Genomic DNA, 16,678 nt, shown 5'->3' on the forward strand with positions numbered 1-16,678 from the left:
AGGAAGGAAAATTCAGATTGAATATCATGAAAAAATTCCAAATGTAATTTTTTTCACAGCCTTAAGTTGTGTTTCCTGAGAGATGGAAGAAAACCATTACATAGATACTTAACACCAGACTGGACAAAATCCTGGAAAATGCACCGTTGGGAACAATCCCATCCTGTCTGTGGGGAATATGACTTCATCTGCACTGGAAAGTATTGCAACACTTTGATATCTGAGTGAAGCTCCCAGCAATGTTCAAATATCTCAGGGAGCTCAGGAACCAAAACAAGCCAGATCTTTCAACACAGAAACAAAAGTGTCAACTCCCCTCCCCAAATTTTGCTCTAATCAACACAAATGCGGAGGATCTGAAGTGAAATAACTCTGAGTTTACTTTGACTGCACCAGCAAAATAGATTATTTGCTCCCCTGCCTCACATTTCCTGAAGTTTCACTGGGTTACGCAAGCAAAGCCCTTTGAAATGAAGAGCATCACAGAAGTGCTGAGCATCATTGTTCCTTTCTAATGAAAGAGGACAAAAAGAAAAAAAAATCAAGAAGCCTGAACTGCAGATAAATAAAACAGCACTCCAGGACTTCTTTAGATCAAAAATTCTGTTCTTAATGCAAAAATCTACTTTAACCCAACACAGCTGCAACAATATTCAAAACATCACTTTTTTATTCAACATCAATAGGAAAGCCAAGAGAAGTCAAGTGACTCTTTCCAATATTTTAGCAGCATCTTTTATTTTTTCCTAATACATCAGCATTTCCATTTTAAATGTGCTTTCAAGGCATCTAAAATCTAACTTGCTCCAGGCTGAAACTTAGCATGTTTTTTCCTCTGTATTTAGCTGAATATTACATTAGAAGTGAATTAATTGAAATAATTGGGGAAAAAAAAAAAAAAAAGAAGGCCTGTTTGGGGTGCATAATTCACTATAAACAAGTTAATTCACTTGGGTAGCTCTTTGAGAAGAAACAGCCTTGGAGCCTCACCCATTTTAAAGTAATGTTGCAAACAAATAATCTTCTAAGAAATATTGACGTGATTTGCACTAAGCATCATTGACTTCAAAGGACCTATGGAAATCTGCAGCTGAGAAGGGCCTTGACACTTTTTTAGCAAGATTTTGAAAAAAAAAAAAAAGTCAAGATAGCTCAACTGGCTGGTGACAAAAAGAACAAAGACCTAAGTACAAAGACTACTATCAGCATCATTTTTCTTCTTCAGGTTGCATCTCCGATATTCCAAGAGCATTACAACTCTCTACTTGCTCTGTGCTGCTCGTGACCTTGCTGGCAGGGATGTCCTCTGATTCTGCACTTTGTGACCAGTAACATTTATTACTGATTCTTGCTTGCTAACCTGCTCCATTAAAATGGTTGGTGTTAGCTTCAACAGGAAATCATCGCTAACTCAGGTCTCCTTCGGCTGAACTCCTTGGGGAACAATTGCACAAAGAGCTGTGCTGGTAGATCTGGCAGGGCAGCAGCCTTTAGCAGGGCTCCACAGAGGACTGAACCAAGGTGAAGGCAGCCACAGGAAAGGGGATTGTCTCTTGAGAATATGCTGAATGTCAGTCTGCCATGTTTTTGTAAACGCACAGCATCCAAGTACCTGCTAACTTTGATTCTCCTCCAGTCAGATTTGGTGGCCCATGCACAGATGAAAGATTCAAGCAATACAGGCTACACCCAATTAAGTGAGTAGAACTCTTCAGTAATGTCATTGATAAGCCAAGAGCAACAGAGGACATATATTGCATCAGTTCAGCTTTGGTCCTGAATTTGTCTGGTATTTTAACTCCTTTCTGTCTGACTACAGCAGAGAGAGCGGGCTAATCTTCAACAGAACATATGCTACAAAATCCGCTAAAGATAACATCACCTTCTAAATTCCCTTGTTCTGAACGTCTTCCCAAACACTTCCATGCCTTACTCAGCTGGACTCCAAACCCAAATCCAAGAATTTGACTCTGTGCTGTATCACAGTATATGAAGGCGCCTTGTAGTGCTGGGAAGCAAATACTGAGCATCAGCATTAGCAGTCACAGGATGCAGTTCAGCAAGACAAAGTGAAGCACAGTCAAGCTAAAAAGGGATGAAGCTGCAAAACTATACACTGCACTTAATCTCTTGGGGGATACCTGTAGAAAAATGGAGTGATAGCTGGTGTGAAACACAGCAGCGATGAAGCTGCCTCTATACTGGTTTTGGTAAGGAAAGCACAGCATAGCACAGTTTAAAGGGATTAAAAGCAAACTAACTGATGAATCTTGAAAAAAAATAATAATTGTAACGATCCTTAAGCAAATGTGATTTTGCAGTGATCTATTCTTGGTGCTGCACTTTTTAATATTTGCATTAATGATCTGGAGGAAAAGCAGTCAGGGTAATTCTCCACTGGAGCAACTTATGAAGATCCTGCTTTTCTGTAAGTAATTAAATTCAGACTAGAAGGAGAGATTTTTTGGCTATTTTTGTGTGTGTGTGCGGTTTTCTTCCTCTCAGAGATATACTCTTGTTTAAACAGGAATTATATGAAGGCTGTCCTATGACCTATGCTACAGCAGACCTTAGTCTAAATAGTCACAGTGCTCTCTGCTGACCTTATTACTGCTGAATCTACGAGGCTATGACATGACGTATAATCACTCACAAGCCACATTTAATGGTGGCCTGTTCCTTGCATGCTCTTCTGTTACCTCCTGGTGAGGCATCTGTTTCTTAAAAATGCCCCTCTTGCTGTGCCCGTATAGGTGCATGAATACATTGGATTAATACCTAGCATGCAGTTTGTCTTTGTCTAGGATGAGGATTGCCCTGTCACATATCTACATGAGCAAAGTCACTGAAGCTTTCCATCTGACAAGAGGAAAGAGAGGAGAAGACGTGGCAAAACAGCCTTGAGCAGCTAACTTGCAGGGGAAGAAGAGAGCTTGGCTTTGGGCAGAAACAGATGCTGCTCCCTACCCTCTCCCTACAAGTTACCCTTTGAAAAATATTTTAAGCTAAAGAGGATATAAGAACTAAAAAGCTCTTTTTGGGTGTTCTTATGACTGCTTTTTTTTTTTTTTTTTTTTTAGGTGCAAATTTCAGGAATTTGGAGGAACATGTATAGAGGGAGGAAATGGATGAGATAGGCTTAGAAGAACTGTAAATGAGTTTGGGGTAACCATTTGCTTCCTGGAAGCCTCTGGACCATCTTAGATCCTTCCTGCTCCCATCGAGGTTCATTTTCTCCATGCTATTTTCTCGTGCTTACATTTTCTCCCTATAGGCAGAAAATGATCCTGACCTTAGTCTTCCAGGCAGAAAGTCTCACTTCAGCTGTCAGACAAAATAATGGTTACTGGTCACTGCCTGCGGTTCTTTCCCTACAGCTCCACGCAAACCTCCCCCAGGACAGTTTCTAGTCCCTGTAGTCAACTGGAACTACCCTCACCAAAGCCACTGCTGACTTCTTCTTAGCCAGTCTCCAAACCGAGGCTGCCTTCATTCTCCTTGCCCACGGGATGCCTTTGACTGCAAGCCACGTTTCCTGAAGCTTGACTGTCCCTTAGGTTCAGTGACTCCACCTCTCCCAAGAGCTCCTCTTTCTTCTTCAGCTGTTTCCACAAGCATTTCCTTTGAGGGACAGCTTCTCTACATGGTCCCACAGTGCCCTGACCTTAGTCCTCTTCCCCTTTTTTTCCCCTGTATTTTAGAGCTTCAGCATCTCACCTGCTAAGTCAGACCCAGCCACTAATACGACAATTTGAAGATTTCCTTTGGCTCTGTCTCTTTTAAACCTCAAAGGGTTTCTCTGTGATTTCCTGACAGGCAACACAGAGCCATCACCCACACTCAGTATTCTCTCTTGATCAAGCGCTAGTTATTATTCATAACCCCACACTCAGCAAAAACTACTTGTGAGCAGGCCTCCAGAAGGCCACATTTTTCAGAGACAAAATCAAAAGTTGCTAGGCTCTGCATCCTCTTCTTCTCTAACTAAATGCTCCTTTTACCACTGCCCACTTAAGAGCTCTCCATATTTTCTAACCAGCAATTAAAGGACCATTGTTTCGGGAATTTTAGCACTCCCATGAGACACAAGGGAAACAAGACAGAGAAATACGGAGAGGAAGAGAAAGTGCTGCTGAAAACTTTACTAAAAGGAGCAGCAAAACTTGTGCATTTCATGGGTACAAAGAGTGAGTGATGAGCACTAAAGATGACAGACCACATGGCTACCCACAATTACGGAGAGTGCTCGCTTCTCACATGTCACTCAGAATCAAGGTCAAAGTGTCAGATTCAGAGAGGTCTCCAAGTCAGGAGGTTATTTCATGCTCTGTCCCCTTGGATTCTTGCCCCTCTGAGCTTGGCTTAGCTGCCCTACAGAGCTGAAGGGAATCCTGAGCAACTGCAGATTTCAGCCATAATTCCTGCGTGCTGACCATTTTAATGAAAAACTTCACCTTGCCAGCATAACGCTCTTTAAATTGACCATCCTTGCAACGCTTGCGTCTTTTGATCCACTGCCTCACATAAAACTGGCTAACCTTTCAGTTCATTATGTTCTTAAAATTATTGCTCTGTTCTTAAAATCATTGCTCTGCATTCACAGAGTGAAGCTATTCACCAAATTAGTATGTCATATCTGAGCTACCTACCCGCAAATTTCTGGTCTCCTCACTTAAGTGGAATTGACTTGCCAACGCACAATGAAAAGGAGATCAATAATTACAGACTCCAATTTGCCATAGATTTGTTAAACTTCACTTCCTGCTGTCATGCCCTCAATAGTTATGGTCAGAGATGCATCCCTGCAATCTGTTCTAGCTAGATTACATATCTCTCTGTCTTCCAAACATTCAAAGGAAACCAGCTGGAAACGCTGCACTTACTGCTATCGGTGAAGACTGTATCCATCTACATAACTGTGCCCTCAAGAGGTTACAGACAGCATAACTTTCACCTCGGTTGTCAGCTCTTCAAAGCACTTCAGCAGCAATGTTCACGAAGCATGCTGCTGAGATACTGCAGCAGCAGTTTGCAGACCATAAACTGCAGGCCGCTGACAGCCACTGAAGAAATGGCCAGCCTTGGGGTGTTGGCTGCTTCTCGTCGCCCGCTACCATGTTTTGCCTTGGAAGAGGCTCAAAATAGCATTGTTTTTCGTGGAAGCAGTTGCTGCAATGGCTACAGAGCTGCCACGTGATCATCCATGGGAAAGGAAGTGGTTCCTATAATTGCAAATGGGAGGAAAAGTCGTGATGCAACCTTTCTATTAGAGACATAGACTCAGTGCATCCCAGAGTCATCTTAAAATATACGTATGCTCTGTAGCCGGGATTATCTGAAATAGCACACACGGGCTAAGGATGTAAAAACAACGAGTATCTACAGAGCTCTTCTGACTCTGCACAGATCTGCAGTTTCCTGCAGGCTCTGCCACTCAATTTTTTATAAGAGCAGATTTATGGTATAAGCACTCATGAATAATTCACTCGCATGAGTTGCCACATACAACTGGGGGAAATCCCAGCTGTAAAACCTTGGCACCACTTAGCTCGCGCTACTTCTGTACAGGTGCTATTCCACTGACCTACTTGGAGTTACTTTTCCCTTGCCCTGCTGGAAGAAGAGGATCAGGCTGTTTGCTTGCCACCTCTGGAGATTACACCTCCCTGCCACCTCTTCACAGCAGTAAACACGTCTCCAGTATTGGATTAAGCTAGTTTTAGCAGTCCTGGTGCTCTGGCCCACCACAGCTGCAGGGCAGCATACATCTCACCCACCCACGGGCCTCCTGTAATATGCCACTGTCAATTGGCTAAGTTCTTCATCAAGTCCATGTTCTTAGATCATGCTGAGAAAATTATTTAGATCCCGGACTAACAGAACACCATTAAAACTTTAAGCTAGCTACGCTGAGCATGGCTGTGCTAGTTTCTAAGTTCAAGAAAAATACAGTTTATTCAGACACCCACCCTCAGCCACTGAAAGCAGCAATCGTGTTGGTGCAGGTGACTCAGATGAGAAGAAACAGAAAGTGAAACTGCCTCCCCATCTCCTTGCCCAACGCAGAGAAAGGCACAGAGGATGAATTAACAGCATCTCTCAGTGCTCTGCTTATTTTTCCGCAGGCTTTTTCTTCACAATAAAGATGGCAGGGGGTTCTTTTACCCCCAAGAAAAATATTTGTGAGGGTTTTATTTGGTTAGATCTCCAGCTGGAGGCCAATTAAAGTGACAATCACAAAAGTGCCACTGAGCCACAGTCAAAGCACACCCCATGGTATATAACTAAATCTATAATGGTTACACAGGGAACAAAGACCTGGCATTCCTAGATAGCAAGTAATCTGAACAGCTCGTGACTCTCTTGATTTAAAACAACCTAATAATTACAGAGCCTAATTTCAACATCTGGATAAATGTTGTCATGTCATTTAAGCAATGAAGCTATGCTGACTGATGGCAGCTAAAGATCTGATGAAGGATGTAAGGATCTGAACTTTACCTTAATCTGTGCCTTCAGTTCAGCCAAATTATTGCCTGCACCACCTGGCCTCTCTCCCTGATGACCCCAGAGTCAGTTTTTAAGCAGGTTAAGAAATGATGGGTTCTCGCTTTGTTCATTTCTCACACATTTCCAGCAGCGCTGAGCGAAATGAGAGACAACCATAAAACCCAGCAGAGGGGAAAATTGGACATGCTGTGTAAATAATTTCTGATCTGTGAATAAAGTTGTTGGCAATTCTGATTTTCTACCACAGGTTCACGGATCTTTGAATTGTCACCGACTGAGGAGAAGCACTACATGCTCACACCCTTCCTGGAGGGAAAGGATGCTGCGCAGTCACCTGGGGCAAGCTCCAGGAGCGGTCATGGCATGGTCTGAAGAGTCCTCCTTGAGCATCCTGCCTGGCAGAAGGGTGCACACCTTCAGTCCACACCATGGGCACAGGTTTCCCCACACCTCCTGTGTCCCCTGTCCGTTTGTCTGGCCACCCCTTGGGCTGTCGCCTTTCACCAAGGTGGCTGTAACCAGACCCAGGCATGCAGCACCACCAAACGCAAATTAAAACCAGATGAGCAGAGGCAGCAATTGGAAGGAGGGAGGCGGTTAAAGCACAAGCAGAGCCTGTGATGGCTCTCGGTGAGAACAGCCAGACTGAGTGGACTTGCAGAGCGTCACTGAATCGAAAATCCTCTCCACCCCCCAGCTGCCCGACCGGAGTTTTATAAAGGAGCAGCCTTCATGAAGCAGCAGCTTCCAGCAGAGTTAACTCTCAAGCAGCTGCTGCATTTTCCAATTGTCAGCCAGATTAAACACAGGAATGCAGCACCGAGGGAAGGGCGAAGTGACAGGGGCAGTTTGCTGTAAAGCGCGGAAAACACCCAAAAAGTCAGAGCCAGGGCTCCTGGCAGCCAGGAGAGAGCTGTGCCAACATGGCCTGGCTGCGGGCTTGGCACAGGTCCCTTCCAGAGCCTCGGCTGTGTCCCCCAAGCCGCACCGTTTTCATCTTGTGCCTCCTCCTGGCTGCATGCTGGCGATGTGCATGTGCTGCCCTGCCTGGGTGCATCCCAGTTTGCAGGGCAGAGGGGCAGAACCCCCCCCTGAACTGGAAGCAGACCCAGGGGCACATCCCAAATGCTGGCGCCTGGGCAGAGAAACCTGTCCCCTTACAGGGGCGAGCGCACGCCGAGCAGCACGAGGTGACAGTGAGTGCCACCGAGACGCGTGTCAGCGATGACAGGAGCGTGATGATTTACTCGGAAAACAGCCCTATAAAAAACACACTGGAGGATCCTGCTTATTGTCTCGTACCCTTCAAACACTCCATGGCTAAGGCCGTGCAGTTCGCAGGCTAAAAAAAGGAGGGGAGGTAATTCTCCCACGCACTGTCTAGACCACAGGCTCCACAAACCCCACGCCCCACCAGGCAGCATGGACCTGGCAGGGCTCCTCCTGGCAGCTCGTGGGCCACATCTACCAGGGATCAAGGTTCCCTGCTTCCAACGGGGGCCACAGACTTGTTGCCAGATGGTGGAGGGAGCTGTTGGTGACAGGAGTGGGAAGGAGAAGGAGGAGAGCCAGGGCTGTCCTCACAGTCACACAGCCTCTACTCTGCAACACTTTGCAGGGCTCTGCGGCCCCCACACTCCTCCAGGTGCCACCACCTGAGCTAAGCTCTGCTGCAAGCCTACAAAGCCTACAAAAAAACCTCCACGAAGACACAAGTTGGTTGGTCTTCGGCACACAGAGCTGCACCCAGCAAGCTGAACCTGTCGTGCAAGTCTCAAAGGTCATACAACAACCGAGCAGGGATTTACGTGCACGAGAGCGACCACAGGTGACCAAGCCTTTAGGCCACGTTCAAGCCATCCAGACAACCAGCTCAATGGTCAAGGGAGCCAAGTGGTCTCCTTCACTAGTGGAAACTTGGCATCAATCCCTCTTCTCCCCAAAGCATCACACGTGGATACCTGCAGCCTGAAGACGCCCCCGTCCCCGCACGAGCAGGCAGCACTTACCCCCCAGGAACTGGATGCCTCCTGCCACCCTGCCCACGGTCCTGGAGATGAGCTCGGACACGCAGCAGCCCATGAGGGCCGTCAGGGCCACCAGGAGGAGCAGCCCACAGCCCAGCCCCGTCACCACCGTGCAGATCCTCCACTCGGCGCTGGGGATGGCCTGGAAGGAGGCGTAGCGGCCGCACTGCTCCACCATCACGGTCGTCTGGCGGCTCTCGTCCCGCACCGGGTAGGAACACCGCCGGAAAGTGCCGAAGGAAACAGACTTCTCCAGCTGGGACCCCAAGAGCCAGTAGGGCATGAAGAAGCCCACACAGGAGGCCGCAGCACAAAGGAAGGAGAGGAAAGCCCAGACCACGCCGGCGCAGGTGAGGCTGGAGGCCATCTTTGCGTGCGCGCTGAGCCCCCTTGCGATGGGGGGACAGGAAAGCCCCTGTGTGTTTTAGAGGAGGTTTGGGGATAATCCAGAGTCTCTCAGCCTTGACAAATCCTTGCGCTGGGAGAAGCCCGGATCCTAACAGCGAGGGGGATGTTTCCTCCCATCATGAAGACAAAGGTCCCTGATGAAAGAACAACAACAAAAAAAAAGGAGAAAAAGGCAAGTTCAGAACCATTGAGATTAGGGAAAATCAACGTTTATCTGCCAGAGCATTTCTTCCTGCAGCACTTTTCATGAAGACATCTCATGCCTCTGTCCCATCCTTGCGAGCAGCCACTAGCACCGCTGCTGGCAGCTGAGGGGACGGTGACGAGAGGCGGTGCAGCCGTGCAGGCTGTGCAGCCACCGCCAGGGCTTCCCTGCCTACTTCCCCGCTCACTTCTCGCCCCCGTACATCTTCATCTTTCCCAGGCGAGGTCTCAGTTGTTATCCTTCCTCCCGCAACGCCTGGGGAATGTACTTTAGATGGGGCCCTGCAGCTTCAGTGCAAAACCATCCATGGCTTTTTAAGCCCGGACCCCCGTGGCAGCAGAAAACCTCGCTAACACAAAGCCTCCTCTTCTTTGCCTCTTCCCAGCCCAAAGCCAGGACCTTTAACTCCTCTGCTTCCTCCTCAGAAAATTCCCAGCCTCCGAGCTCTGTACCGGCATGACCGAGCGCTTTTGGCTGTCACAGAAACGCTGCTCCCCAGAGGCTGGGGGCACATTTCTTGTTCAATCCATGCTGGATCGCTGCTCCTAGCGCATTTGTAAATTTATGATCATCTCTCACCGTTGCTGCCAAATTAATCCCGATAGCTATTTACAGGGGCTTTTTTTCTAAGCATGATTAGACGCCAATCAGCGAACGCAATTAATGCGCCGGCAATAAAATTAAAACTCCTTCTGCACAAGGAGGGAACGTAGGGGAAGAGTCTGGAAGTGAAATTAAGCATGTGCACCGCACAAAAGTTTTGTTTACTTTTACAACACTGCGAAAAAGAAGTCTTTTCCCTAACGTTGGCAAAGGCCTGTGCCGCTTCCCAAGAAGCACACGCCTACCTCCTCGCAGACGTAGCCCATCTGCAGAAATGCCTCCCAACCTGCAAAAGCCCCAAACCCCGAGGGACAGAAACTTGGCGGAGGGCACGGGCTGCCCCCATCCCTCCAGAGGCATCTTCTCGGCGAAGGATCCGCCCGTGCCTTGGCGTGGCACCAAGCGGCTACGGCAAAGTGGGTCACGGCACGCGGGGAAAGCGTTCCCTCAACCGGCAGAGGAGACACGGCTGGAAATAGGGGACAACATGGAGGCTTCCAGTGGCAGGACCCTACAAATCCAGCAGGACCCTACAAATCCCCCAGCAGGACCCCCCACCTCCCGCGGGCTGCCAGCCAACGCCCGGGACTCTCTCTGGGGAGCGGGACTCGCCAATTTGGCCCCAAAACCCCAGCCCTAAAGCAGGAGGGGGCGGTGGAGAGCTGGGGGGGGGGCCCCGAGGGAAGGCGGGGGCCGGGAAGCGAAACTCGCCGGGGTGATGCGAGGGGAAGGCTGCGGGGCGGGAGGGGGGCGAGGGGCTGGCAGGGCTGCAGGGGGGGTCCGGGGGGAGCAGGAGGACAGAGAGGGGAGAGGGGTAGGGAGAGAGGTCCGGAGCGGCTGGGGGATCCGGGAAAGACGGGGGGCGAGGAGGGGAAGGGATGCGGGAAGGTGTGGGGTTGGGAGGGCAGGAGGGGAAGGGGGACCGGGGGGTCCGCTGGGACGGGGAGGGGATGCAGCCGGGTGTCGCTGCGGGGAAGGGAAAGGGAAAGAAGGCGGTGGGGGAAAGGAAGGGGGTCCCGGGGCTCCGGGGGCAGCCGGGTACTTACTCGCAGGCCGGTGCCGGCAGCACATGGGAGAGCCCCGCCGAGGAGGGGGGGGCGCGGGGGTGGCCGCCCCAAAGCGACTGTCCCCTTGGTCCTCCGGACACGGGAGGGACCGGGACCCTCCCCAGCCCGGCCTCCCCAGTCCTTCCCTGCCTTCCTCGGCGCGTTTCTCTCTCTTTCTCTCCCTCTCTCCCCTCCCTTTCCCCACGTCTGATGCCTCGGGAGGCAAGGCGCTCCGCCGCCTCTCCTCCCACTTCCCCCGCCGCCGCCTCCCCGGGCGGGACCCGCCGCGATCGGGGCCGGGGGCGAGGGGTCGGGGGGTCGGGGGGAGCCTCCCCGAGCCTTCCTCGAGAGGAGCTGGGGGGTCCCGGCTCCGTGGGGCCGGCCCGGGGGGGTCCCGGCTCCCCCAGCCCTCCCCCGGGGTGAGCGGGGCGCTGGAGGCGGGGAGCGAGGGGGAAAAAGCCGGAGGGGTGAGAGGGTGTCAAAAAAGGGAGGCTGCAGCCCTTAGATGGGGAAAAAAAAAATAAAAAATGGGAAAATCTGCCGATGGCGTGTGCGTGCGAGCTGCTGCTGATCCAGCGTTTTGATCGCAACAGTTTTGGGAGGCGAGAGCAAATGTGAGCGGAGTACCAAGCAGCTCAGCCCGGCTGCGCCAGGGCCAGGCGGAGAGGGGAGCCCCGCTCCCTTCCCTTCCCACCGCCTCAAGTGGGAAACTTTTGGGGAGGGATGGTGCGGGCAGAGCCGCTGGGAGACGGAGATTTCCTCCTCCTGCTCCTTCCTCTCCTCCCCGCAGCTTGAACAAATTCCCGCAGACAGAAGACAATTTTATGCCACGTTTAATTTATGGCGGCACCAGACGCGCAAAATCTCTTTGGTAATGTTTCTTTTACAGTCCGGGAACATGGCGTGTGATTTAAGTACTGATCATTAATATTATTAATGCTAAATGGAAGTGAGGTTTATTGCGCTCAGTCTGTATTTACACCATTTAATAGTAACAACAGTCATGTTGGGAATTAAATTATAAAGCCACTTTATTGGATTTAAAAAAAAAAAAAAAAAAAGATTCTCCATTTTTTCCCTGTAATGCAAAGTCTTAAAATCAGAACACTACTGAAAATGTGTGTTTTCTCAAGGGATAAGAAATGGATGGGGAAGTACATAGCAAGAGCTAGTTTTCCACTCTAGCATATTCTTTGAGGAAAAGTGCTTCAAATAAAAGAAGTAGGTTACTTATAGGTTCAGTGCTGGAAGCTATGCGGTGATGTGCTTCACAGGGCAGACAATAAAGGCATACCTCCAAAATAGCCATGCCTCCCCCCCCCACCCCCAGCTACATCCACAAAGCCTACATCTGTATTAGCAACTGTTGTGGATCAGCCTGACCCAATCTGTGCAGCAAACCGGTTGGTGTTCAAAGACCTGATGGATATTCATGTGTTTTCTGATTCACTCTAGCACTCAAGACTCATTAGATGCCCTTCCAAAACCTGTCTTCTTGTTTAGTCTCATCTGAACAGCATCCTCTTTGTGTACACATCACTGCAGGGTAAACCAAAACATGGTTAAGGGAGGATGATCTGGAGACTCGCCCCGAAAGTGTGCCCTTGATCCACGCCAAAACACGAATGGGGATGTGCCCATCGGGTGACTTAGTGAAAGGGCGCCAGGATGACTTTCCCAGGGGTGAGAGACGGAGCCTGCTCTGCCACATACCTTGCTAGCACCCTCCCCTCACATCACCTTTCTGTCTGGTGCCAAGCCTCCACCCAGAAAGTGCACCAGGGCCCGGCTCCACTTTTGCAAAGAGCTGTGCACTTCCCGATGAACACAGGTGCTCTTCAGTGACCGCTCTCGTGCCTTCAGCCAGCACTTGGCTCGGGAGTTTCATCTCCTGCTGGTCATTTTCCCAATGTGGGAAATGACAGGGGTACGAAGCTAATGCTGTGATATTTGAACTGTGCTCTTGGTCTAAAGAAAGAGGAGTTCAGTGTACCATTATTACGTTTGCAATTGCCTAAAGACCTGGTCTTACATTCTGTCTTTAGCCAAAGGCCTTGATTAGAATGAAACAATGATAAATGTATCTAAATTAGGTGCACGTTGGGATTAGATATGGGTAGAAATTGCTTGGCAGCACAGTGAGTGTGCAAAAACTCTATTTCACGCATGTAAAGCTTCTCAGTTAAAACTAACTTTGTAAACCTAGGGAGAGGCAAACAAGTCTGCATTTATTCATGCAATTTATCTCTTCCATGGTATATGCCAAGGTCCCCAAGTCAGTGTTTGCTTTGCTAATGGCATCTCTACAGCAGTCCATTTGCTTCCCTTATATGGCCTTTATATTCACTCCCTGAGCTGCTGCCATTCCACATTCCCTCATGGAGACTGCACACTGCGTTCTGCATCTCTCCTGGAGCATCTTATCTTGCCAACTGTCTCCGAGTGCCCCCGCAAGCTGGCCGCATGGCATACTCACTTGTGGGGGAATAAGCTTTATTTCACCATCCATTTTCTGTCAGAGAGACAAGTAGTTTTGTTTTGATTAGGGACAAATTAAACACATCACATGTATAAGTTAACATCCAAATTCTTATTCCTTTTTTTTTTCCCCCCTCATGTTTGCAATTCAACATGCTTCAACTATATCAACATTTGCTGCCCTTTTCAGGGAACGTTGTGCTTAGATGTATTTTCACTGTGGAAACCAAAATATTTCAGACCACATCTAACCTGTCTGAAAGAAAAAGGGGGTTGCTACATGGCACTTCTGGACCCACGGTCTTTCTTGTAACCACAAAAGCAGACACCTCCTCAGAGCAGAGCAATAACAAAAGTCCTGGTCCCTGGGGTCTTGTCTATACTGAAATAGCAACTGGCTTTAGAATTGTTCAGGTGTTTTGATATTTAAGAGAATCCTCTTTTGATAGAGCCTCAGAGCTGGTGCAGGAACGCGAGATGTGGAATTCCCACTGCTGGAACCACCAGAAATCAGACTGGATCAAACGCCCACGAACACACTGTCAGAAAACTGCCGTAGCAGGGAGATGGGAAAATATGCTTATAGATTTTACCGTCTCTCTTCTCCCTGATCCATTGACTAAGCTGCTGTTACATCTGGGGTCCTCCAGCCTTGATGGAGCTAATCAGTGCAGCAGAATAAAGAGAGAAAAAATCCTGTCAGCGCACCTAAATCAATCCAGCTCGCACACACCACAGCCTCGGCCAAAGAATCTTTCATTATAGCATATCCTGTAAGACAATCCACCACTATATAAAATGCCATAGGGGAGTACGTATGTTCCTGAAAATGAAACAGATACTGAACCTCCATCTCTTTTTTCAATCTTTAACAAGAAAAAGGAAAAAAAGAAGCTTTTCTTTTGCAGGCCACCATCTGTTTTTCTCTTGTGTGGTCCATAGGAGAGTGATAGCGTCTACATGGTTCCGAGCATCTTACAAAACTGGATCTTCAGGTCATGTCTGTACTCGATTTTAAATGAAAAAGAAAGGTATAGGCACAACAACAGACTTGAGGCTATGTACTGGGAGCAACAGAAAGTCAACTCAATTATTCAAATATAGTCACTACAGACCAAGCAGACAAGTATTACAGGGAGCCATCTGATAATTAATACATTTACTTTAAATTCTGCACAGCAGTAGGAAAGAAACAACAACTAATCAGGGGGGAAAAAAAAGTAGAATCTCAAGTCTAACACCTGCAAATTTCTCAGCCAGAGGAACGTAAGAAAAGAAACTCAAGTCACTAAATCATCATACATCTGTATGGTATCTCTTCCAAATCAAACACATTGTATGTTTTCTAGCATGGGTGGAAGTGGACTCCAGAGAGTTGGGGCTGTCACACTTGAACCTAAATCCTGGCCTAAAAACTTAGCTCTAGGCAAAACATCCTCTCTCCAGTTCCTTTCCAATGCTATATTATGATTAGGATCTATTTTTATGGTGGTTATGGTGGTAAATTTTGCAGATCACATTACCGAAAATTCATGAACAGGACGCGTTTCTGAAGCACAGCTGTCTCACTGGAAACACTGCTCCTGTTGCTAACATCAGTCGTGATCTCTGGACGCACCTAAAAACAACATGTCAATGAATAAGAAAAAAAAAGGAAGCATCCTTCGTTATGTGCAATAAGCCCTCCTTATGCTGTTTCATCTTTATACCGTTATTACTTATTATGTATTACATAAAAGCCACCAGGTGCTCCCAAATAGCAGCTACAGCAAATCAAGCTCCTGATTATCTCTTTCATGTCCTGTAGCTAATGAGCCTGGTGGCTGCGGGAGAAGCTGGGGAGGTTCATTCTGTACCAACCCCACGGCCAAGGAGGGGAAAAGCTTGCTCTGCCCTCACAAACTCTGCCAAGACGACGGAGCTCAGGGGTGACAGGTCCCAGACCCATCCTCCTTCAACAGGGAATTGGCTTAGTCCCTGCACAGATGGAGGAGAACTGCACGGGTGATTTTAATCCTAAATTTCCACTCTTCCCAAGCAGGCTTGGAAAAACAAGGAAAGTCTGGATTGTGAACAAGCGATTTCTCAGACACTCATTTACTGGCAGCCCATTCTCTGTGCATATAGACTGATGTGAGCAATTTAATCGTGGCATCTTATTTACCAAGGGAATTTGTCTATCTTCCCCAGACGTTGTTTCAACAGCATGGAAGAAAGATCCAGGGAATGTCCCAAGTGCAGGTCCTGCCACAGTGCCTTCTTGCCCTTTTGGGAGCACATCTTTGGAGGATTGATTGTTTAACCACTCACCTAACAGGACGAAGATTTTCCCTTTGAATTTAAAGCCATGGTTAGAGATTGGTTTTCATCGCATTTAGAAATCAGGGGTGGAAAGTGACAGTGCTCAAGTCCACAAGGGTAGAGGGGGGCTAGTATGCCAGCATGGGGAGACTGTGTGCCCTCGTGTCCCTGCTTGGGTGGGAGGTGACTCGGTCGCTGCCCCTGAAGGGTTTGGTGCTCCTGCCACCAGTTTTTCAGGCTGCTGGTGGGGCAGGGTGGGTGTGGGAAAGGTGGGGGCAGGGATCTGAGCTTCTTTGTGTTCGCCACAAAATTTATCTGATTCATAACTACCCTATTCCAGTCCTAAGGTTCATGAGCTGCGTTTGCAGAACATGTGAGGCTGCCTTCCCTGGCATGTTTTGCATAAACTGTGTCTGTGTGAATGGGATGCAAGGCGTCGCCGTGTTTCTCCCCCCAGCTTTTTGCTGCAGGACTGGAGCTGAGCTGCCTCTCCCCCCGAGCTGCAGCAATCGCCTGCATCTAGGTCACCATATTAGATCACATTCCCAAGGATGAGGCTAATGTTTTCTGGTGGGTTTGAAAGGAAAGCTGAAAATCCTCTTGTTGGGGACAAAGGGCAATTCATCGTACAAGTGGAAGCTCATTTTCCCCAGATCACACACAGAGGTTCATATGGCTCTCAGGCCCTCTGAGAAGCTGGAACCTCTGGACTCTCTCATGGCTTCATTTGTGGAAAAAATGTCACACTAACACTGACTTGAAACCCAAGCAGTGCCCCCTTTCTGGTTTATCCCCATCCAAAACACAGTGGATGCGCTCAGCAGGGGAAGAAACAAGTTCAGTTTTTATAAAGCTGTCTAAAAGTCAATAAATAGCATCCACATATGTATATGTGTATGCATTGATGTGTTATGCAGCATATATAACTATACCTACACATATATATATAATAAATAAAATATATATAAATAAAATATATATAATAAAAATACTGCACAGGGAGTCAGTGAGACTCAAATTCACTCTGTGTAGCTGTAGAGCCCAGGCTACCTGACCTCTGTTGCTGGGGGGGTCAGGCCCCTGTTCAGCCACATATTCTA

The 16,678-nt window shown here is 48.3% G+C and overlaps 1 protein-coding gene across 1 annotated transcript in view; it reads right to left on the reverse strand.

The window, feature by feature from the left end:
- LHFPL6 (LHFPL tetraspan subfamily member 6) overlaps positions 1 to 11,119 on the reverse strand; it is a 137,469-nt gene extending 126,350 nt beyond the window's left edge. The window contains exons 1-2 of the mRNA XM_068673658.1: positions 10,800 to 11,119; positions 8,520 to 9,079 (exon numbers count right to left, since the gene is read on the reverse strand). Of these exons, the coding sequence (XP_068529759.1) occupies positions 8,520 to 8,904 (385 nt within the window). The 5' untranslated portion in view covers positions 8,905 to 9,079; positions 10,800 to 11,119. The remainder of the gene's footprint in view (positions 1 to 8,519; positions 9,080 to 10,799) is intronic.
- Positions 11,120 to 16,678: the final 5,559 nt, after the last annotated feature.

Source organism: Anas acuta, chromosome 1 (assembly GCF_963932015.1).
Source record: "Anas acuta chromosome 1, bAnaAcu1.1, whole genome shotgun sequence".
Classification (NCBI taxonomy): Eukaryota; Metazoa; Chordata; class Aves; order Anseriformes; family Anatidae; genus Anas; species Anas acuta.